Source organism: Aedes aegypti, chromosome 2, assembly GCF_002204515.2.
Source record: "Aedes aegypti strain LVP_AGWG chromosome 2, AaegL5.0 Primary Assembly, whole genome shotgun sequence".
NCBI classification, from domain to species: Eukaryota; Metazoa; Arthropoda; class Insecta; order Diptera; family Culicidae; genus Aedes; species Aedes aegypti.
In genome coordinates, this window is record NC_035108.1 from 8,053,505 (window position 1) to 8,079,383 (window position 25,879).

Genomic DNA, 25,879 nt, shown 5'->3' on the forward strand with positions numbered 1-25,879 from the left:
GTACCTAGAAGCTCATAAATTTTATGTTAAAAAATAATGGGTAGGGAAATACGTTTATATCTAGCGTTAATATATAATGTGTGCATACGATGGTTTTCTTCAAGTCGAGTCTAGTACACGACACGGAAGATGGCCTTACAGTTGAGGTCGAAATACGCGTATCTGTCAAAGGATAACTCTAGTGGAATTAAATGGTATAGTATTAAATTCGTTTTTTCATCTACTTATAGGTAAACATCTCTTATGACAATTATAAGAGCTATAAACTTTTCGGGATCTAGACTATTCCGGGAAACGGGTCGTGGCATCCGAAGAAATGCACAACCGTTTAAGATAAGTTGTCCTTACATATGTCATACTATGTTTTATGATGTCTTTTCAAGATCCTTATTCCGGACGGTTTCTCAGTTTTGCCTCATACTCCGGACACTTTGATCCGAATTCCGGACAAATCACGTTTATTATATAGAAATCTCAAATCATCAATTGAGATCATCAAACCACTTAAGCAGTTGAGTTTTATAAATTTGCATAGATATTTATGGAACAAGTTTATTAAAACGAGCCTCGGAAGTGAGAACTTTTTAACAACAAATATTGAAATATTTCTTTTGCAAAGTTTTTCCCATACAAAGTAGAGTGTCCGGAATTCAAAGCTGTCTGTAATATGAATCAAAACGGTACCAACCAACCTGAGAAACACGCTCAAAGACTTATTTTTTTAAAGTTTTAGAAACACTTTTCAAGTATTTAAGACTATACTCGAAAAGTCAAAGTATAAAATTGAGCACAGAAATATTCTATGATTGTAAAATTCGATAGAAATATCTTTTTTATTCAAATGTTTATGATTTCCAACCAGTCGGGATATTCTCTCAGAGCTACAGCGTTGAGCGAGCATGCGGTTTACAACTGCATGCATTCCAATGAAATGCACACATCATCGCAACATAAATCGAGGGGTCCAACCATTCGGATTCTCTTTGATAGCTTTAACTATCGATTAATGAAGTGGTGTTAGACTTCATGTGATTCCCAGTTTATTCGTAAAAAAGCTCAGGAATTTCAAACCAAAGCCAGTGGTCTACCGAACACGTGAACCACCCCTTGATTCACCTTTTGTAAGCTTTGCAGACTCTACTCCGGAGAGGTGGTTCAATTCAGTTCAAGCGACTCTCGCAACATTATGTGGCTAATGTGATCGTGACTGCGATCGTTCTCTCAGTTCGAAACTGAAGCTTAACCGCGTTGGACGTCGTTCAACACCTTCTCTCGCGTAGGTCATCCACCAGGAACGGGCGAACCTCGGTTTTATTTCATTTCGTTTGTCATGCAGACTACGTAAAAAGACCTTTGGCTCTTTGGAATCCGGGTATATAATTCTTCGATCTCGTGACTGTGAATGTATGCGGGCATTTAGGAGCTTTTTTTTTTGGGTTTTCACTTCAAGATTCAGCGGAGTGACACTGTGGAAGGAAATTACGTTTTTTACTTCGATTCGACAGGAAGTTTCGGATTGGATCCGCGTCCGATTGTGCAAGATCGTAATAACAGTGTTCAGGGGGGATACTCCCTCAACCTTGACGAAGCTGTGTGATTGTTTGCGAAAAGAATGAGCAAGAAGATCGCGCCTTTGCTTTTGAAAGGGTGCTCGTAACGGTGATCGTGTGAGTGTGTAGTAGCGTGATAAAGAAAAACAGCCAACTTCAAAGCATACTCAGAAAAAGTCTCGTGTATTTAGGCTCGGTATGTGCTAAAGGCCAGCAGCAGCTTGAAGAAACTTATCCAGCATTAAGACGTGTGAGAGTCGACTCGGCCGAGGCAAAGCAGACACAAAAGCGACAAAAAGAAGGGAAATTGAAGCGGTGGCGGCAGAAACGAGCAAAGAATGGGAAATAAACATTTTTTCGTGTGAAATTTACAACTCAAAAAGTGGTACAACACAACAGAGGCTGGATTCCGCTCGGATTGAAGTGCGGGTTGTTTTTGTGGCGATCGTTTAGTTTTCTTATGGGAGGCGAATGGATTCTGGATGAATGAAACACATCCCGTAGAGAAATTTCTGAGTGACTTGGGAGAGAAGTGACGAACCTTTTTTTTTTGGTGATGTTGAAAAAAGAAACTCGAGTAAGGGATCTCCAGGTCTAAGGCTAAAGTTGAAAGGTTTGGTACGGCGAATGAGTTTATTTTATTGCTTTATAGCTCCGGAGATGCGTGAGAATGTGGTATAGGACTGTTTGTGTGTATTTCTATGTAGTCTGTATAAGATGTTGAATGCACCGAAAGATAAATAAGTTTAGACAACTTATATTATTGGAAAAATAATCTTTGGATCTTTTTACATGGCTAGAAGAACTATCTAAGAATTGAACTTACAAAAAGCTAGTTGGGACTATTTGTCAAATAATCTTGTTCTTGTTATTCGTGTCCAAAGTAAAGAAACAGTCTCACTTGGTCGGCGTTAAGTCAGAGGGGACCAAGTACAAAACTTGGGAAAATTGGATTATTCTCTCATTAGATGCAAGTTACCTTACCTCTATTTCATTTTGATCAGATTCGATGAATGCTGTATATTCCGAGAGATATGTAATAAATTTACTTTGGATGATCAAAGAAAATCGATAAAAGTATGCAGTCATAGTGGACCAAGTGCTTATTTCCATAATAGCGAAAATGATCAGTCCGCTGAGGAATGCGAAGAAATGAAAAACATTGTAAGAGATTTGCCAGATTTTTCGACATCAAATAATTCTTCTACTCATCCATCAATAGAAATTTATAAATATTACTTGATTCGATCCATTTGATTTTGAGTTTTGGCCATTTAACATATATCTGGATGGGTGGTCAGAATTTGCAACAATTTCTGTGCAGACAGATCGGACCAAATGTTGAAAAGCAATAAACTGATCGATTATTGCATTTTTGAGTCGATTTCAAAGTCCGGTAGAAGTTCATGGTAGTTCTATGATGTGTATGTAAGTATGTCCTAGAACTTGCCTATTGAACCAGTATATTTTGGTCGGTACTCAATATTTTCACTTGTCCGCTCTGACTCGACGCATATTTGAATATTTCTGGTCTTCAATGCCTTGACTCTGCAAAACCTTAATTTTCAAGCTATCAAAATGCCACTGATTTCAGGTTGGACGATATATATTATTGAAGAATTTACGATACTGGTGTCGAAGGGTCTTGATAATCTGTTTATCTTTGAGATACGCACTTATTTTGACCATGCAAGTATTAAATGATTGTTATTTTTATAGAAATTGTTCAGTCAGAGTGAACCAACTCTGAACGGTGGTCTTTAGTTCTATCAGAGAGGTTCAAGTACGCATAGTCTATCAAAAAATCGTTCTATCAGTTTGGATTTTGATTTTTCAAAATTATCACTTCACATTATATTGTGTGAATGTAACACAAAGATGTATAGAAATATTGAACCAATATTTTAACGAGTTACAAAATTATAAAGCTCGTTTTTCTCAAAATAAGGAAAATGTCACTTGGTCCACTCTAACTTAAGGTGAAGATAAATCGAAGCCAAACCTCAAATTTTCAAGAGCACAAATCTGGAGAACCGAACACCCGTTTGAGCTGAAAACTTAATCGATTGGTCACCATTAGCTATTGAGCAATCGATTAAGTTTTCAGCTTAAACGGATGTTTGGTTCTCCAGATTTGTGCTCTTGAAAATTTGAGGTTGGGCTTAGATTCATTTTCACCTTAAACGGAATCGCCGAGAACCCAACAGACGATTCTCGGTAAAATTTTTAAACTTTTTCATAGATTCCTCCAACGACTCATCCAGAAAATTTGGCAGGTGTTCCTTAAGCCAATATTTTCATGCACATCTTTTAGTTGCTTCTTGAGTTAATCAACCATCAACTCCTCTACCGTGATGCATCAATACCCGGACGCTTAAGACGAGCGCAATATTCAAACACAATTTACTACATGTTCTAAATCAGTTTTGAAAAAGTTTTGCTTTGGAACTAATCAATTGAGATCTAAGTTTGATGAATGTAACACATTTTGTAGTATTTATTACGATTTACTCACCAAAACCATTGAATTTACATTGCTCGTCGTGTTTTTAAATCCGGACAGATGTTCAATCATGGGCTCAATAACCGGACACGCTGGAATCGAAATCCGGACATTTGCAATATTAGCACATTTACAAGAAGTTTGAAGTATATATTAACCGAAAACCTGCAAATTCACACTTATTTATCCTATATCTCGTAATTTCTGTCTCGATAAAATAAAAAAGAGCGCAAACTACTTTACTAAACTTGATATTAACTACCTGAGTCTGTTTTGCAATGTGACTTTGACTGCATTACCGTAATTGGAGGAAAATCCACAGATATTTTACTTCATTCCACTTTCTGTTCACTATTTATACTTCATGTAATGTGTATTTATTTTTCTTCTGAATTTTACGTTTGAACACAGTTTCTCATTAACAATATTAAGTGCAATCACCATTCGTCCGGAATTGAAAACAGTGCTTCTATCTCCCGGACAGTTATTTATACACATAAAATAACACAAGTTTGCAATTTTTATGACATCCTTGTAGCCTTTTACTGCTGTGTATAAAGTAGAGCACAATATCAACGTAAAATTACACATTTTTCTTTTATTTCAATGTTTAAAGTATGTTCACACGTTAGGTACTGATTTTGCTAAAGAAGTGCGAAAGAACTGATGAACAACGACTGCTAAAGGGGGCTTGTCATTTTTATTTTCTGTTTCATTACAAGGATTACTAGATTGATTTTAAAGGGAATATGAGACCTTATAGTTCATATTATCAGACAGATATACAATTTATATTATATTCAATTAAATAACAGTGAAAAACATGATTATTATCTGAGTGTCCGGATATTGGTCCCGTCCGGATTTTGATGCACCACGGTATACTTTTCAATAAATTCTTCTTTATATTCATTCTGATTCCTCCTTGAATTCTTGAAATATCAAAGGAGGCCGTTTAAAAGGTAGCGAATAGTTCAAAATCTTTCAAAACTTGCAGATGAGCAAATCTCGCTGGAACCAGGCCGCCATCGGCACCCATCGTTAGAATTCCAATTTTATGTCACTGATCGCTAGTTCTCGATAAAACTTAAGGGTGGTCCTTTCGATTTTCTCAAATTGGTGGACCCCTCGTACGCTAGCTAAACAGTTTGCGAAAAAGCCCATTTATTGATAAATATTGGGTATTTATTGACGTGATATGTCTTATATTTCGCTTGGAACACATAGCTAACTTAGTGGCATCGTATAGAAAAAGGATATAGCTTTCATTTGAAGTTAAAAAAATTTTGAATTTTGTTAGAAAAATCGTTTTTTCACCATTAGCACACCGCTAGTTTTGAATTCTGAGATCACCATTAGAAAGCCGAGGAAAAATTGCGTTAGATAGGCTACAGAAACTAGGTGAGCAATGGTGTTTACCCTATGAAATGAACGATTTTCTAAATCATGTTCTACGATTTTGACGTATATGGCGAGTGCAATCAATGCAAACAGAATTTTTTGTACAACAAAGAAACAAGTTTTCAATCGTTGGTGTATTCGAGTCAGATGAAGTACAGGAGTATTATTTTGAGTGGAAATATCTGGCGGCCATCTTGGATTTTGACGCCAACTTGGTTTTAAATAGTAGAATGAGTTTTTACCTTGATAGCACTCAACATGTTGAATTCTAATGCTACCGTTACACTTCAGGTATATCAGGTATCAGAAGGCCGGCTCCAAAGGCACGTTCCCCACCAGTTGGGAGATTTGTGCCATCGCCATATTTGAGCCTATTTCATCATCTACCCGATGGGAGTGGAAAGGGAAGGGAAAGATGGGAGGAAATAGGAGTGGGGTCCCTTGAAGAGGGAAAATCGCATAAGCGAATTGAGAGCATGTAGCTCCATACCACAATGGGTTCGAACAGCGCCCTAAAAAGGGCACTGCAAAACGCACGAGCGTAAAGAGAGCCTATAGCTCATTACCACAGCAGGTTAAGAATAACAGAATGTCCTGAAGATTCAGGCTTCTGAATTCAGTTTCACTTAATAAGTGTTTACCAAGTAATTGGAATCGCATTTGCGCAAAAACTGGGCAGTTACATATCAGGTGATACGAAGTTCCATAGTCGGAGTCACAACTATCACACACAAATGAGTCAGCACGCTGAATATTTGCCATGTGATAGTTGAGTCGGCAGTGGCCTGTCAACGCTCTGACCAAGAGACTGCAATTCTGCTTTGACAGATTTGTTAAATACTTCGCCACCCTTGGAGATGGCTCAGTAATGTACAATTTTGTTTGACGACATGACTCCAAACTATTCCAATATTGCTTGTGCTGAGTTGCCGCCCAAGAGTTTATCTGAAGCTTCACCCAGCACTTCGAAATTGGAATAGCCGGCTCAGGACCAATGAAGTCATGCGATGCTCCATCGCGAGCTAGCTCATCAGCCAATTCATTTCCAGCGATGGAAGAATGGCCTGGTACCCATACAAGGTTTACATAGTTGACTGAATTCAGTTCCTCAATTTGAGTTCGACATGCGATAACAAGCTTCGACCTTGAGTTGGCCGAAGCAAGAGCTTTTATAGCAGCCTGACTATCTGAACAGAAGTATATGACTTTACCCATTACGCGCTGTTGAAGTGCTGATTGCACTCCACACATAAGAGCAAACATTTCCGCCAGAAAAACGGTGCAGTTTCTACCAAGTGAGTAAAACTGATTCAGCCTTAGCTCACGAGAATATACTCCTGCACCAGCTCTGCCTTCAAGAAGGGAGCCATCAGTGTAACATACTATATTGTTTGATATACTTCTTTCCAAATAGCCAGACGTCCACTCTTCCCTTGAAGGGAATTGTGTGGTAAATGTCCTGTAAGGAAAGTGACAAGCAATTGTGAGATCACTTGGAGCAAGGACAATTTTGTCCCAATTCACCAAAAGTGGAAACAACGAAGTGTGTGTAGATCTACGATTCACTGGATTTTTCTCCAGTAGATCCAGTACCCATAAACGGTAAGAGTAAGAAAGTGCTTCTTGTTTAAGATATATGTGTAGTGGCGCAACGTCGAAAATGGCCTCAAGCGCTGCTGTGGGAGTTGTAAAGAACGCACCAGACATCGCCATCAAGCACATCCTTTGGAGATGGCCCAATTTTGATTGGATTGTTCTCACTTCGCCCTTTTGCCACCACACAAGACATCCATATGCCAATATTGGTCGAACAACTGTTGTGTAAATCCATTTGATATATTTAGGTTTGAGGCCCCAAGTTTTACCAAAGGTTCGCCGGCATTGACCGAAGGCCATGCAAGCTTTTTGACACTGAAATCAATGTGAGGTGTTCAGGAAAGTTTGGAATCTAGAATGACTCCGACATACTTTACTTGATCAGTCACATTAATCTCAGTGCCAAAAAGACGTAAAGGTCGAATTCCATCGCGGTTTCGTCTTTCCGTAAAAAGAACAATAGATGTTTTATTGGGGTTAACCGAAAGGCCATATTGGCGACACCAACTCTCGACTACCTGAAGAGCACTTTGCATCAGGTCGAATAAGGTGCTTATGCACATACCAACTATCAGAGCTAGATAGTCGTCGGCAAATCCATGTGTTGGAAAACCGCTATTATTGAGTTGCCTCAATAGCGTATCTGCTACGAGATTCCACAAAAGTGGTGATAAGACTCCCCTTGGGGGCATCCGCAAACACTCAATTTTCGAATCGCTGCTTGACGCAATGTCGAGAAGAGATGTCGGTTTTTGAGCATTTGATGAATCCAATTGGTAATCATTGTAGGTAGCCCATGGTTTCGTGCGGCTTCCAATATGGCATCAAAAGACACGTTATCAAAGGCACCCTCAATATCCAAGAAAACACCCAAGCACGATTGCTTCTGAGCGAATGCTTTCTCGATATCGTATACAACTTTGTGTAAAAGAGTCACAGTGGACTTTCCAGATTGGTAAGCATGTTGATTCACATGAAGAGGCATGTTTGCCAAATAAACATCACGGATGTGATGATCGATAATGCGTTCCAGACATTTCAGAAGAAAAGAGGTCAGACTGATTGGTCTAAAACTCTTCGCTTCTTCATACGACGCACGTCCTCCTTTCGGGATAAACTTTACAGTAATATCACGCCAGGATCTGGGAATGTACCCGGTAGCAAAACTGCTTACAAGTAGCTTTTTCAAAACATGTTTGATAAACTCAAATCCCTTTTGGAGCAGAACAGGATAAATCCCATCCGCACCTGGAGATTTGAAAGGAGCAAAACTATTAAGTGCCCATTGAATCGATTCAGTAGTTACGATACTGCGAGCCGAGGCCAGAGACTCGTAACTACATGAAAAGACATTTGGTTCATCCGTAGATGCTATGTCCACACATCCGGGGAAGTGTATATTGAATAAACATTCTAAAACTTCTTCATCGGAAGAAGTAAAGTCACCATTAGGTAAGCGAATTTCGTTCACTTGGAAATCCTTAGATTTTGCAAGGATTTTGTTCAGCCAACTGACTTCACTCAAACTGGAAACATTTGTACAAAGGTTTTTCCAGCCGGATCGTTCAGCAGAACGAAGAGCCTTCTTGTAAGCCTTGCGAGCCGACTTGAACGACTCTGATCCAGCTGAACGGCGTCTGTTCCAACTCCTTCTACATTGTTTCCTGAGTCTAGTCAGATCGGAATTCCACCATGGGGTCCCTCTTGTAGTCTTTACAGACCGTAGAGGACATGCTTCTTCAAAAGCTTCCATAATGTAGGATGTTGTAGTATCAACGGCATCATCCAGATCACTTGGATTTTCAATGGACGGAGAATATCCATGAAATTTGGTCGCAACCAATTCAATATAGAGTTCCCAGTTTGTTGACCGGGGATTCCTAAAACGCAAAGTCTGCGCAGTTACATTTGAATGTTCAAAGAAGATGTAGCGATAATCAGATAATGATTCCTCATCTGATACATGCCAATTCGTCAACTCGTGACTGATTCTATTCGAGCAGAGCGTTATGTCTAACACTTCTTCTCTATTAGAAACCATGAAGGTTGGGCGATTGCCTATGTTAAGTAATCCAAGGTCTGTACTACTTAAGTATTCCATCAGACTGGAGCCTCTCAAATTGATATCTGAGCTGCCCCAGATGATGTGATGAGCATTGGCATCACTGCCCACAATCAGCGGAAGGCCTTTAGTTACGCAGTGTACGACAACTCGTTTGAATTTATCCGTTGGGGATGGTTCATCATGTGGTAAATATACCGAACAATAGACGTACTTCCTGTTGAGGTCACCAACAGAAACATCGATTGTGACAGCACATACATCTCTGGTAGTTAACTCAGAAATGAGTGTAGCAACGATTGCTTTATTAACGAGCACGCATGCGCGGGGCATGGAGCGCGAGTTTGCCATTTCAAGTTTGCTGAAAGTAGCAAAAACTGGGTCCACAAGGCTAGCTAGATAGAAGTTCCCTCTACGAAAGTAGGGTTCTTCAACTAGCGCCACTTGGGCTGCACCATTTTGCATGAGTCTGCAAAGATTGATCGTTGCTGTTCTTTTATGCTGAAGATTGATCTGAGCTAACCTAACCGTAGCCACTACCCAAACTAGGCAGGATTGAGCTTTTTGCAATATCAGCACGAAAAAGACCAGCAACGAAAAAACCAGATCGGTATCTATTTGAAGTCGCCAAAGGCGAAAGAGCACAGAATACACTGTGTAAAACGCATAATGCGAATCCATATAGGTGATAATTTAAATTAATTCATAATCCCACCCTTATTTAGCCTCAGGATAGAGACTGAAGAAGGGCAGCCGATTATCTCGGAGAAACACAAGGTCACCTGCACCATTGCTCCGGGTAGCACAGGAAGGACTCAATACTGTGGAGGGCGCCCTGGTACCCCACAGGCTCCGTTAGTGGTTAGGTTTTATTTAGACCCCCCTAACCATTCATTCCTAGGTACGGTACGCATCACACCATAAATTAGGGGTCACCTGTGAGGTGGACTTTTACCACCGGAACAGGCAGTCCGTAGTGTTAATTCTTAGCCAGTTGAGACAACCGCTACCGACACTACGCGGCTATCTAGGCTGCTCGGGAAAAGGAGGTTAATATTGATGATTAACTCCTGACGTGCCCAAGCAGCCGAAAAGTTTTTGAGTGAGTTTTTACCTTGATAGCACTCAACATGTTGAATTCTAATGCTACCGTTACACTTACTTTATGGCAGAGAAAATCAAGGATGTTTTTTGCTTCAAAATTTAAGATTTCCATTCTAAATTAATGCACTTTTGTCAATGTTTTACGTTAAAACTTCAGATATTACTACAAGACTTACTAATGTCCCGACGCGCAATCTTCATTCATTGAACAATAATGCATATGGTAAAAAAATGTTTGTTTGATACAATCAATGTTTTTGGAAGGTTTTCATTTATTGAATTTATTTATTCATTATTACTGAATTCAAAGATATGTCGAAGAATTATTCTGTTGTCAAAAATCGCATTTTAAAAGAAAATTCCTGTTAAATAGCCTGTATTTATAACTAATGAAGCCGAGTATCAGACTCGGTTTCGATAGGGACGTAACGGCAGGTAAATTAAGAATAATAAGAAGAAGAGTATACGTAACTTTTTTTGATGGTGGCATCTAAATTCGACATGCTGAGTGCTATCAAGGTGAAAGATTCATTCTTCTACATAAAATCAAGATGGCGTAAAAATCCAAGATGGCCGCCAGATTTTATCACTCAAAATAGTATTCTTATTCTTTACTCAACTCGAATAAAACACTAACGGGTGAAAACTTGTATCTTTGTTGTACAAAGAATGATGTTTGTATTGATTGCACTCACCATATACGTCAAAATAGTAGAACATGATTTAGAAAATCGTTCATTTGATAGGGTAAATACCATTACTCACCTAGTTTCTGTGGCCTATCTTACACAATTTTTCCTCAGCTTTCTGATGGTGATCTCAGAATTGAAAACTAGCGGTGCGCTAATGGTGAAAAAACGGTTTTTCTAACAAAATTCAAGATGGAGGCCAAATTTAACATGGCCACCAAAATTTGCTCAAGTTTAAATGAAAGTTATATTCATAAGAATTTCAATTAAATTTGACTTGATTTGTCACCAAGTATCAATTTCTGTTAGAAGAAGAACTTTTTGGACATCTTTCTATGATCTTTTAAAGTGAAGATGAATCAAAGCCGAACATTCAAATTTTCAAGAGCTCTTATCTGGAGAACCAAACATATATGGTGGTGACCAATCGAATATGTTTTCAGCTCAAACGGATGTTCGGTTCTCCTGATTTGTGCTCTTGAAAATTCGGATTTTTTATTCATCTTCACATTATAGATAAATCACAAGTATAAAAATTGATTCCAGATAGACCATTTATGAGGTTTCCGCAATTCCTTCGGAAATACTTTTTCCTCGCGTACCTAATATATAAAAAGATAGTATTCTGATGGTTATGACAAATAATATAATAATTGCCGTTGAAGTTCTTTCTGCAAAATATTAAGATACTGACGGATTTTATATAACATGGACAATATGGGAGCAGTATACGAATCTATATTATAGGAATCCTACAGCACAGAAGTTCTTGGAGGAAACAATTTCAAATGACTTTCCAAAATTTAGTTTTTGAGTTTGAGAGCTTTAGAACAAAGGTGGACGAAGAAATATTTTTGAAAGATAGGGCATTTTGCATTGTTGAATAAAATCCAGAGAATAAAGGAAGCACCCTGAATAAGCTATCAAGCTGGAAAAAGAATAAACGTTAACGTTTGTTAAAACGCAAAAACGTTAACGTTTTGTTGAAACGCTAGTATACTTAGAAGCACCTTACATGACTACAAGTAGAGTCCTAATGGATTTCATGTGTATTGCTGATGGTATCAAGCATTAATCTACTAACCCACTTCAATCAAAAAAGCAGCTCTGCACGTTGCATCTTTCACTTATGTAAAGTGATCACATTTTCCACACATGTAAAAGCAATCCACCGAATGACGAATGCGGGCTTGGTCTAACCCCAAACAATGCCACTAATTTCTCATGCATTATCTGTATACCACATCGTCATCGTATTTGTCTTACAGCCAACCGCAAGTAGGAAGTTACGCGATCTGGTTTCTCAACTGGCATCGAACACAACGCACAAATCCACCGAACAATATTTGCTATTGCTTACAAATAGAAACAACACTCTCGTTGACTGCTGCTATAGAGTAAGGTGGGGCCAAAGTTCGACTGTAGTGAAATTAATAATATTTCTAGGTACTCTATAATAATTAAAAACAAATAAATACTGCACAATAATGCTATGATTTGCTGAACAAACTTTTGTCAGAATCTTTATACATTTCGCCAAACCGGTGAGGTAAAAGTTCGAATCAGATTTGGGGCAAAAGTTTGCTGATTAAAACACTATGTTTTCAAAGACACCGACACGTTAATGCTTGCAGTCGACTATTTTTCCTTTGAAGGAAGCACGGCGTTAAGTCAGAGTGGACCAAACATCCATCGAAAATTATAATGTGTATGTAAAAAAAATCGCAACTTTTGCAAATCTCAATCGATTTTCATGATTTTTGAAGTGGAAGTCTCTAACTTCAATAGCATTCTAAACACCAAAACATTTATAACATTTGCTTTGATTCGAGCTAGCTATCTCAATAAGAAACTTCCACTCCACACGAGCTTTTACCCCGCCTCACTCTATACCTAGCTAAGCATCAGTCAGTGGATCGTCACATTAAAAATCGCGAACCGGCTGAGCTTTTGAGCCTGAACCCGATCAGATGGGCTGGCCGCGCGCCGCCGCCGGTTTCGTTGGAGCAACATGGAACGAATTTTGCTAAAACATCTCTCTCCTTTATGCTCGGGCCATTGTTGGCTTCCTGCTTTGTAGGCCAAACAGACAGCAGCCAGCGCAGCGCGAAGGTATGAATGGCATTTTTCTTCTTTCAACCAGAAAAGAGCAATCTTTCGCGCTTCGTATGATTTTTCTCCTTGCATAATGTTGCCGCATTTCTCAACACACTGTCAGTCAGTCAGCAAGTCAGGATTGGTTGACTCGATATGGTTTTAGTTGATTGTTTAGCTGTTTAGCTGGGAGATATAATGCACCGAAAAAAAAATGAACCGCACAAGATGAGCTTACACAAATCCAATCGTTCACACATCACCCCGTTTCACGCTCCACAGTGAATTATTGGCCAATGAGATGGAAAAGCACCACTTTTCGGTGTCAATTGAGATATATGTGTTGATTGAGTGATGAAAGTACGTACGAATTAAGTCATTTGTTTTATACAGATTTGCCAACTCGGGACAGTTGTTGAGTAGCTCAATTTCATCAATACTAATTTCGTGATCGTAACTCTATCTTTAGAGGAGGTCAAACTTGGAGCAAGATGCAGGTTTCTATGGTGTACAATAAAAAAATTGATCTAAGTGTTTCACTTATTTCATCGTGATTAAATTTTATACACACTTAAGGTGAAAATGAATCGAAGCCAAACCTAATAGTTTAAAGAGCACAAATATAGAGAATCAAACATCCGTTTTTCCCGGGTGTTAGGTTTTCCAGATTTGAGCTCTTGAAAATTTGAAGTTTGGCTTCGAATTATCTTCACCTTAAACGGAATCGCCGAGAACCCAACAGCATATATCCCGGTAAAATTTTGACGATTCTCGGTAAAACTTTTACCGAGATCTCGGTAAACGTTTACCGAATCTTTTTCAAAATTTGGATGGCAAACAACACGCTGTGAGCTTGTGATCCGACATTTGCATACCTATAGAAGAACAACAAGATCCACGAATTGTAGCTTTTCAACGATGGACATTGCCGGGGCTCTTCATCCTCCACGGTAAACGACACGCTGTAAGCTTCTGATCTGACATTTGCAAATAGCAAAACAACAAGATCGAATGAATTTCGATTTCCGGCAGCGGACATTGCCGGGAATCTTCTTCCCCCACGATATTGCGGCGCTCATTTTAAATCCACATCCAGCGGCGGCGGTAACGCGCAGAAGATATGCGCGCAATTTAAACGCAACGTCAAAATTCAAGTAGGCTTGGATTTTTTCGTTCTTCAAGGACGCAAATGTTTCAAATTTGCTAAATCTGAAACATTTGGTGATTTTCATTATCACTGCGACGGTATATCGACATTTTCAGATAATCGCATTATGTGGATTTATCTTGCAGAGCACAATAAATAATTCGCAGTAAGCGTACGATCTGACATTTGTACCAAGCAAAACAATAAGATTGACAAAATTTCGCTTTTCGGCAGCAGACATTGCCGGGGCTCTTTTTCCCGCATGGTAAACAACACTCTGTAAGCGTCCACACATCAATGCTCTTTCTCAGGTTGTCTCTTCTAAGTCAACTTTTTCACGCGAGCTCAAAATAAATCTAATACGAGGCCATAAATTTTCACTAAACAAACACCACTCCAGCAACGCGGCAGTGTGATTTCTCCCATTGAAATAATATGGAATAAAAGCCAGGAATCTTTCCAAAAATTAGTAGAAAACTGGCAGGATCGCCAATGTGGAGTTTCGTAAATTACCTCGAAAAGAATCGCCCTCCACGCGAAGCTCAAACAACTTACCAAGGCAAGAAGAACGCAAGTGAGGCAGAGCATAGATGCTTTTAGTATGCAAGTGACAGTAGCGTGTTACCGTGCTGCATCAATACCCGGACACCTAAGCAGTTACAAACGTTTGAACTCTATTTAAAATATGATTTATTGCGGTTACATTAATATTTTATTGTTTTACAAACAAAGTCATACAACATCCTTATGGAAGTAATTATTCTTCCTTTAAAAATTACGATTTTATTATGAAAATCTCCAAAATAATGAGACACGTCTTGGTTTTAAATCCGGGCATCTGAAGGGGATCTTGTCTTTAAATCCGGACACTCTTGAATCGAAATCCGGACAAGTCTAAATTCTCATGAATTATTCACGATCATTCCACTAAAATCATACTCCAGTTCAATTCCATAGCACACATTAAAGGATTTAAGTCATTCATGTGTCTTACAATGCTTCGAAGAGCAGAAAATAACTTAAACATGCACTTTGATTACCTGCACTATTAAGCTTGTGGCTTGAGCGTCAGCAACATCAGATTCACGCAATTTTTCCACATAATTTGATGCTTGTTTCACTCATAATGACTTCTTTATGAATAGTCGCTGTGTTTATACATATCTCTTCATGTTTCACATTTTTAAATTGACTCATTTGACGTAAAAAAAAAATAGTTTAAATACAATGTCCGGATTTCAAACACTTGATCATAATCCCGGACAGTTTCTTCTTTCAGCACTAAATACACATTTGCACTATATTCCTTGGTTTGCGAGTCACTGGAATGTTCAATTCTCACTCAGGGTACAATTATGACATATTAATCAAACACATTATTAGAAGTCAAACATTGAAGCTGGGTTTTACCAAACGAACTTTCGTGGTGAAAATATGACGGCTGACTGGAGCAAGGTTTTTGTTTTGTTTTTATTAATTATATGGCAATGGTTACTAGATCGAAAATGGTATGAACATGTTCAAAATACATTAAATTAACAATTTCAATCAAATGTGCGCACTTAAATATTCAATTTCACATCATTTTAATGAATTTATTCAGACTGTCCGGATATTGGTACCGTCCGGATTTTGATTCACCACGGTACTAAAGAAAACCGATATTGACAACATGACAGTGGGAATCACATTTGAATGTATGAAACCGCTTGCTGTGATCAATCCTATCATTGAATTGAATCGAATCAGAAGTTGCCTTGATATATTATAAATTTCAATTTAGATATGAGAAGAATCTTCAAACTCATCGCGGGTCGCACAAAACTGAGCCGTACGTAGGGCAGCCCGGTCATATAGCCTTCTTTCCGTCTGTGAAATACCCGCAATTTCGGTGAATTTATTTGATATGGAATTTTTGTATTCGAATGAACGACTCTCTCTGATGGTATGATTGGTAACATACAATCATTCTCTCACAAATTTCTCTATAAATTCTTTCAAAACCTTTCAAGGAAGACCTGAATTCTTAAAAAAATAATCAGCATCTTTCTATCTGATGATATCTCAGAGATTTGTTTAGTTTTTTGTTTCAGGATTTAGATTTAAAATTTCTCCATAAATTTATCCGGTGTATTTTACAGGGGTTCTTAAGGATTTTCATATATAGTTTCGTTTAGAGTTTCTGAAATATTTAAGCCATTAATTGCTTCAACGATTTTTAGACGGATCTAATTCTTCAAGGCATTATGTCCCCACTGAATGTCTGAAGGAGTCTCAGCGAGGTATGTAAGAGTTTAATCATTCCAACTATCTCTGCAAATATTTTTTACATAAATTCCGCTTGAAAATTTCGACAATAATCTGTTGACCCTTCAATGTAAACTTAAAGCTCATCAACCTCGAACAAATGCACAAGTTTGGTTTAGGTGAGACAATCATGACTCAGTCTCACTAATAGTTAGCCCGTGCTTTCCGGAGAGTGCTTGAATCAATCCACGAAACAGAGTCATCATGCAAACGACGACGCACTCGGAAAGCTTCCCAAGTCAATTCGCGTTCACTTTTCTAGGTGGTAAGCAAGCAAAGCAACCGCTGCTCCATTGAAACGGGTGGCGTGCGGCGAGAGACCCCACTCGGCGGGGAGATTATTAAAGTTTAAGCAAACGATTTACGATTCGGCAGCGATCGACGACCGTGTAGAATTGTAGCTTTACTTATGCATGAGAATGAGTCAGATCTCGTGGATGGAAGGTGTGCGATCGTGTACGCTACTGAAGTGACTTGCTTCTGGCTCTGCTGCTCGCCTGGTATTTTTAAGCTCGATCGTGGCGCTCTGACTCTGGTGGGGATACTTTCTGAGTGTGTCACCGGACTTAACCATCTGAGATGTTGGGGATAGTCAGACCAAACAGGCATACAGACGTAGCACTGACGGAATTTCCGTTATTCAACGATCATTTCAAACTCGTTATATTGCAAACAATGCCACCAGATGATGATGGTGTGAGATGGGCGACGAATTTTCAAGAAATTTGTTCTAAGTGTTACGTCTGTTTGCCTGTGGTCAGACGATCGATCTACGCTGGGGAGCAGTGAACGATCTTTGTTGATCGAAAGGGAAAGTTTTTTTTTTCGTAAGCTGCTGATCGGGTTTGTCGCTTGCCACCGGAGTCTAGTTTTGATAAATATGTTAAGCATTTGAATCTGATTCGATTTGGTTCACGTTGAATAGGTAACAAAAAAGAAAAGTAAGCAAAGTTCACTAGCAGAACAACATACATTTCGAAATTATGTAACTCGGTATAGACAGATTGTGTCCAATTTCCAATTATGACTGGATTAACCGCTGCAATTTCAATTTTGTTGCAATTCTTTTTCGGTCCTAATCAATCGATTTGATACTGGCAAAACCTAGATATTTGTTGTGAAATTGTGGGAGCAGCTTGACGCCGCGGCAGTTGAAGATCACGCTGGTCACGCCAAACTTTAAGCCAACTGTTGCGATGATTTCGCTTCGCTTCGCGGTATGTGGAATTTTTGCAACCCTGGCTAACGTTACAAATTGTACCAAAGCAATCTCCGTTCGGAAACCTTCAACTCCATCAAGCTGAGGAGGAATCTAGATCGACATCACTATAGTCTAGCCATTGGTGTAGGCCAAGTAAACCCTCAGAATCTTACAAGTGTACCCCCCCCCCCACAGATTTTTTTTATACATTGAATGTTAACTAACAAAATAATACAAAATATAGGGGAAAGTATTCAGTGTTGGCAGACAGATATATATATTGATCAAATTAAGGTGAAATTGTTTTTTAATGGTTACATAACTTAAACGCCTATTCCCCACATTGTAATTTTCACAATAACCATTTACCAAATTTAAAAAACTGTTCAATGAAAGAATTAATGAAAATTGTGAAAGGTATGTTGGTGGAATTATCGTAGAAACTGTTTTGAAAACTCTCCTAATAAAGGATTTAATTTGAAGAATTCGAGAATATTCAACTCATCAACATTAATGTTATTAAAAAATAAAATTTCCATTGGTCTTTATTAAATGAGCAAATCGTTGTTAGACAAAATAATCATTAATCCGAGGAAATCATGAAAAAGTACAATGGCTAAAAATCCACAAAAACATCGAGATTTGTGGGGACCATGATGATTGGAACGGATATTAAACACCTGGACCCCCTTCAGAACAAAACCCTTAGCTACGCCAATGGCTCTAATTCACATCGTCGAGTGCTCTTTCGAATCGCTTAGCAAGTGATCATCATCGCTCACCTTCACCACGATCGCACTATAAACCGATGCGATCACCGTCATGTGCAGAGTGCATCCTGTGAATTTAATTGCTTTTAGGTCTTAACCGCACTCACTCACACTCAAATACCCACCCCCATCCATGGTGGCTGCGGTCACAACCATTTGGGTGTGCATTTTGCAATAGACTCTAGCTCGAATAGAAGACAACCTTCATGGAAGAGTAACATCTTTAACTACGCTATGTGCCACGAGTATCGTCCCAGGTTGTACGTGTCGCTAGTTTGCTTCCATTATTTGCTGTGAATAAGTGTCGTTTGTGCAGTGCACCTGAAGCTTTGGGGTGCAGATGATCGTCTGGGCGCAGATGTCGTTCTCTCACACAGTGCTTGACTTTTTAATAAATGGATGGTCGGTTTACAGGGCGTCGAGTTCAACTGTCTGTTATGTTTGCAGTGCATCAATCATCAAGCAAGAATAGTGCATTATAATTGAAACAAATAGTGTAAGGTGAACGATCAAGCAGGGTAGAAAATCAAATAAGAAGATCAACATCAGTGTGCCCGTTTGAAGTGATTGCAAAACAACTGTGCTACACCACCCTAGAAGAGGATTGTCTATTAGTTCTGTTAGTTCAACATCAGTTCAGTAGCAGCAGTGACAGAAGCATGGGAACGAAGATAGAATACGTCGACTCGAGCCACATGTACGCGACAAACTACATCAGAAACTCGAAGGCGATCGCAGTGCTGTGGGCAATTTTTAGCATTTGCTACGCGATCATCAGTGTTGTGGCGTTTGTCACACCCGGTAAGTGCAAAGCCTTCTACGGTGCTGGGTAGTTGCGGATTTGTACCGTCTATGTCTCATGCTCAGTTTGGTTGTTTTAACCGGACTGGCGTTCGTTGTTGTTCTTTTCTGGTAGTCAGTGGCATTTCGAAGCCTATTATACAATCTTTACAAGTTTGCAAACATTACGGAGTGAGTTTTGCTCACTGTTTTAGGTACACGCAATTTCTGAATTTGTATTCAAGTGGTGAGGGTCATTGGAACAATTATAAGTCCGTTCATATACAGTACAGGGCAGAATAAAGTACGCATCGCCTATTTTTCTAGAAATTGTTCAAGTTTGAAAGTCTAGATCTCATAGCTTGTAAATAACTTCAAATGCATCCAATAGCTTGTTATGCAATTTAAAAGCCAGCATAATTTTAATTTAGTTTTCAATGGTTCAATTAAAATCAAGTTCCTTAAAATTTTGAAAGTATTTCCAGTCAAGAGAACGTTTCTGGCAATTTTTGCAATTGTTTTCAGTTTGCATATTTTTCTAAAAATGGAAAAAATATCAAGGAGGAACCAACTTTTAAACCGTACAAAAATCCTTTAGATGCTTCAATTGACAAATCAGCTTACTTTCCTTACCAATAAATTGAAATGTTGAATGATGGTTTACATTAACGGGGCTTGGTGGTCGTGCGGTTAGTGTTCATCACATCGAGTCAAGAAGTGAGGGTTCGATTCCCGCTTCAGTACGCAAAACTTTTCGTCAGGAACGTATTTTGACTGTGCCACTAGTAGTCCGTTGTCTAGTGTGGTGCTTCCTTCAAAAGACATAATCATCCTCGTGCCGGCGCCTCAAAAAAAAAAAGACAATTTTTGCTAATGAAAAGTTCAGATCCCGACATGAACATTCAATCACTCGTAATCTTTTAAGTGGGAGCCCTGAAACTACAGTCTTGTGACGGTCTTTGTCCCATTATTTTTATACTACCCAAGTAATCATCAAGCTTATAAGTCGTCAATCATAGCACTATATGGTAATCTGGTAGAATATAGGCTTATTGAGCCGTCCTTTCGCCATTTCAAAGAAAATAAACTTCTTTTTCTACTTTCAACGCGCGCAGGACAATTTGTTACTAGTGGCTTTTCATACTCATGTTGTGTACACTAGAGCAGCGAGCTCGATTTTGCGCACGGGGGTCATCTACACCCAATACCTTCAGGGCCGTTGGGGAACCACTTAGCATCCACGTTCGAATTTCAAATTTTTAATTTATTGATTCTTACCAAAACGAGCACTATACAGTGACAAACATTTCGCATTTTCGAAAAGTAAGAGACGGCCTACTGCTTATTGATTACTGTACTGACAATCAAAACGTGCGCTTTAGGAAATTTGGTCGAACGGCGTTGTACCGTTTTGATTCATATTACGGACACTTAAGGCCTCAGTGAAGTATAACCCAGCTTGGACCATACAAAATAAATCATTCTGTATGATTTCTTAGCGTTATCGAGCGTCGGAAGCCCTTAACTTTCGGATGGTGGGTAAAGTATACGCATCCGCAACTTGAATAATTTTAAATAAATCAAAACGTGTGGCCTTTTCATGATTCTTATTCCGGACGCTCCCTCATTTTTGCCTCATTTTCCGGACGCTTTGATTCGAATTACGGACAGCTCATGATAATCATTAATGCAACAGTCAAATCATCAATTGAAATCGTTCAACTACCTAAGAGACGTCTAAGGTAGTTGGGCATTATAAATTTGCAATTTAAATTTGTTTTACCAAATTAGGATGATAGTGTTGTCAAATAACACAGAACACCTAGATATAAGAAATGAATGTAATGTTTGGAATGATACTAATAAAGAAATTAAAAAAAAAAAAAAAAAAAAAAAAAAAAAAAAAAAAAAAAAAAAAAAAAAAAAAAAAAAAAAAAAAAAAATAAATAAATTTGCAATGATATTTATGGAAAAAAACCTAATAAAACGAGCCTCGAAAATGAGAACTTTTGGACGGCGAAAATTGAAACATTTCGTGTGAAATGTTTCCCATACAAACGAGAGTGTCCGGAATTTGAAGCTGTCCGTAATATGAATCAAAACGGTAACATTTAATCGAAACTTTTTTTTTCAATAGATGATTTTGAAAAATAGAATTCTTGCACAATGGATGAGCATTGAATCTTATCTATCTACATAATAATTATTACCAAAGTTCTACAACATGGTTAGTATATGAGCTAGTGCTTATATAGTATAAATTGATATAATCCTATATCAAATCCTGATCTTTATCAAATGACTGACAACTTCCAGTGTGAGTGCTCTGATCCTTTATTACCTCAAAAGTTTTACAGCCTGACCGTGGTAAGAATTTGGAATGCGGGAATAAAGCTTGATACGGTTAGGCATAAAACAACTTGGTCACCTCGATCAATCTGCATGCAATGCACTTTTATACATAGAATAGAGGAGCTAATATTGATGATCATGGCTTTTAGGAAAAGTTTTTAACGAAGGGCGTCAAAAAATCAATCTCTATGATACGCTTACCTTGGCATGGTAAATCCGATAGTTGAGACTTCAAGCTAAATCAAATTTCATCTAAGCATATGGCTTAGATGACGTAGTCGATGACTTCAATTGATATTAAGTAGATAATTGATTCAATCGATGAAAGTCAATCCAAGAAAATGTGTTTATCTTGTGATCCTATTATGTCGTTATGAATCGACTAGAGCGACAAAAGTTGACTTGCTTCTATCTGTGATTAGCTCGTCGCGATTCACTCGATTAACAAAATAATCCTTGAAGAGAAAAATGATACCAAGTAACGTCAACAACGCAAGAGATCAATCGATTCTTCAGGAAGGTCTGAACTATCAAATATCGCTCGACGCATTTAGCATATGCATATTTATTAATACAAGTGGCATATATGCTTTCCCCTTTTTTAATGACCTAATAACTGTGTATTGAAGCCAAAATGTCACGCTGTCCGATAATCAGAAAAAATCCTACTCGATTTAATTTTCAACTAAATGCCCTTTCGATCAAATGTCTTATGCTTCTCAAAGCAATAATTTTTTTGGACTAAATGTCTATTCGACAAAATATCCATTTGTCCATTTCATAGATTCGAGCACGTGATAATGTCATGATTGACATAATAAATAAAAGATCTAATTGTAGCAAGGTCTGCTTCACTGCTTTCTGTAAAAAAAAATTGCTGTTCATTATGTGGAAATAAAGAGATTAGGGGCATAATGAACACACGGACGGAATGGACACCCTGTTGTTCTCTAAGAATATGCATATTTCATCAAATTTCTATGCATTGCATGAAATCTGTATTGTATATGAACTGTTTGACGGTATAAAACTTTATATTTTGCTTTAATTGTCCTCGGAAATTTGATTTTATCTTTTTCTCAGCTTCAAATTGGTTTATGAGCAAGGCGGGGGGAGAATCTAATTTTTGATGAAAGTAACTAATCTAGAACAGTTTTTCTTACTAATATGATAGAAGGGGAGCCCTTTTGTATATCACACTGTTGGACACCCATTAATAATGTAATATTCTCTAAATTCCACGAAAGTGTTCATTTTGCCCGAAACCCTTTAACCAGATTTGTTTTTAACCTAATTTTCTATCTCGTTTTTCTAACATTTGATATGATTTTTTTCACCATGAATGCAGCCATTCCATGAAAAACTGAGTTCTGTTTGATCTTTCGACCTTGACAATTGCTTTTCCCGGGGCGAGCGACGAGGGCAGGATCAAACATGTCGCGCGTCGGTCTCGTAAGTGAAAAAGTGGCGTGATCGGTGAGTTCGGTTGGAGTAACTGAAAAAGTGCCGCGATCGGTTAGTTCTGTTTGATCCTTCGACCTTGACGCTTGCTCCTGGGCAGTGCGTCAAGAAAGCCCGAACAGTTTTTTTTTTATTCTTTTTGGGTCGCGCGCTTATTTTTTTTTTCCTGAGTGCTTTTTTATAGCCGAGCAAACGAGTGAAGCTGAAAGTGGATTGTGGCTGCTCAGTCAAGGATAGCGGATCAATTGGTGAGCTCGTTTCATGCTACTATTTTTAATCTATAAAATATGTATGACTGCACATTTAATCGTTACAATGGTGGGACGTAAATATGATTTTTCAACAAACTATGGATGGTTCGTCACTGTGAGTGTCGACACAAACTCTGATTCATGATTTATTTATGTTTAACATTTTTTTTTTTCAGAACACCCCTTATATACCTTTATTTTTATAATTAAAAAAACTTTGAATGGTTCGACACTACAAGTGTAGACTTGCGAAAGGTTCACTTTATTCAACAAACTTTGGATGGTTCGCCACTGTAAGTGTCGGCATAAGAATAAGAGTGTTCTATGATGTCCCAACCAATTGAGTCTTTTGTTTCTTTTCAAATGAGTAAAATATAATAACACATGCTTTCGTCCTGACAGCTGTAGGAATGTTACATTTAGGTATTTGTTCAACAAACTTTGAATGGTTCGTCACCTCAAGTGTCGGCATAATTTTCCTCTACATAGAAATTATATGAACAATTATATTTACGTATAAGCATGTATATATCTCACAAATCATTGTTTGTCATGGTCTAATCGCTTATCAAAGTGAATCCTTTGACACAACGATCCTCCCCATTAACAAACATCCTTCCCAGTAACCTTTGTGGAGATGCAGAGGCAAACACGGTCTCCAAATAGCAAAGGTTACACACTAACATTCCTTCCCCCAATCCCACCTGACTGCAAGGACGTGGCCGGCGCCGTTATTGACCCTGTATAAATAGAGGCACTGAATTATGCACACTGAAGAAGATTATGGCCAATCCCAGCCGAACTTCTAGTTGATTCTTTGTGCATTTTCACTGACTTTGGTTAATCACGGAATAGCAACCATTGATATGTGTAGTCAGTCTAAGCTAAGCTAAGCTAATATGATAGAAGGGGAGCCCTTTTGTATATCACACCGTTGGACACCCATTAATAATGTAATATTCTCTAAATTCCACGAAAGTGTTCATTTTGCCCGAAACCCTTTAACCAGAGTTGTTTTTAACCCAATTTTCTATCTCGTTTTTCTAACATTTGATATGATTTTTTTCACCATGAATGCAGTCATTCCATGAAAAACCGAATTAGTGGGTCACCGAATTCCGTGAAAATTTGCTATTTGGTTGCTTATCCGAAATAAGGTAACACGTGTTTTTGTTTTTTTTAGGGTGACCATTTCCAAAATAAAGTGACCAGAAAAATCGCAATTTCGCAAAATTTTATTTTTGAAAAAAAATCATAACATTCGAACCGCTTGACTGATTTTCAATTTGTTTGGACGAAATGAAAGCTAAAGATTTTAACCTCTCAAGAAAAATATAAAATTTTACAAAAAATGTTTTTTTCTTACATAATAAAAAATCAATAATTTTCGTTTTTTCGTGTTTTGAAGGCCTTGGGACCAAAGGGGCTATTGCTGTTCTCATTTTTTCTTGAAAGTTCCCTAAATGATGATAAATGAAACGTTTACTGTCAAATTTTCAGCGATGTGTGACTTTTATATTTTTGAGATATAATTTTTTGAAAACAAAAAATCAGTCATTTTTCATCGGCACACACTGTAGGTCTAAGCGGAAAAGATTTTTTATTTTAAAAAATCATAGATTGAAAATTTGACAGTGAACGCAAAATGTACTGAACTTTCAAGATAAAATGAAACCGCAATAGCCTCTTTGGTCCCGAGGCCTTCAAAACACGAAAAAACGGAAATTATTGATTTTTTTTATGTAAAAAACCATTTTTTGTGAAATTTTATATTTTTCTTGAAGAGTTAAAATCTTTAGCTTCCATGCCGTCCAAGAAAATTGAAATTCGGTCAAACGGTCCAAAAGTTATGTTTTTTTTAAGCATACATTAGAGTGGTTCAAAAAATCGTTTTTGCTCCACACCGCTCATTTGATTCTAGATCAAATTCTAAGTGTCCTCCCAAAATTTGAGCTCATTCGGATGAAAACTGAGCCTGCACAAGCCGTTTATAGTTTATATGGGAATAACTATGGGAAAACCAAGCAATTCATTCAATCGGTCATAGTGTTTGTCTATGTGCTCTTTGAGATTAGAACTACGTTGATATTGTGAGATAAATTCATCAGCTACAACTTTGACGAAGACCGTTTTTAAATAGGACGCCCCAGTAATTAGTTATTGATTTTTGAATGAGTTGTAAAACTTTGGCTATAATTATTGGACTGTTCTGCAGGCATCACTGGATATATGCAGTAAAACATAGTAGCCATGATTTGTGCGTGCTATCTTTTGCGCCAGGTGCAGCAATGTTGCCTGTTAAGAAGTTAAATGAGCACTGCTGAAGAATTTGTGACTGGATATAAAACAATAACTAATTACTGAGGCGTCCGATTTTAAAACGGTCTTCGGCAAAGTTGTAGCTGATGAATGTATCTCACAGTATCAACGTTCCTCTAATCTTCAAGAGCACATGGGCAAACACTATGACCGATTGAATGAATTGCTCGCTTTTCCCATAGTAATTCCCATATAAACTTTGAAGGGCTTGTGCAGTCTCAGTTTTCGTCCGAATGAGCTCAACTTTTGGGAGGACACCCAGAATTTGATCTTGAATCGAATGAGCGGTGTG

The 25,879-nt window shown here is 38.1% G+C and overlaps 1 protein-coding gene across 10 annotated transcripts in view; it reads left to right on the plus strand.

Moving 5' to 3' along the window:
* Positions 1-1,216: 1,216 nt before the first annotated feature.
* LOC5579876 (lipoma HMGIC fusion partner-like 3 protein) overlaps positions 1,217-25,879 on the plus strand; it is an 89,499-nt gene continuing 64,836 nt past the window's right edge. For 2 of the 10 annotated variants that reach the window (XM_021839870.1, XM_021839874.1), the window contains exons 1-2: positions 1,217-1,276; positions 18,872-19,225. In XM_021839870.1, the coding sequence (XP_021695562.1) occupies positions 19,084-19,225 (142 nt within the window). In that variant the 5' untranslated portion in view covers positions 1,217-1,276; positions 18,872-19,083. Of the gene's footprint in view, positions 1,747-18,444; positions 19,226-25,879 lie in introns of those variants that run through there. The other 8 variants (XM_021839867.1, XM_021839872.1, XM_021839869.1 and 5 more) reach the window with 6 other exon arrangements.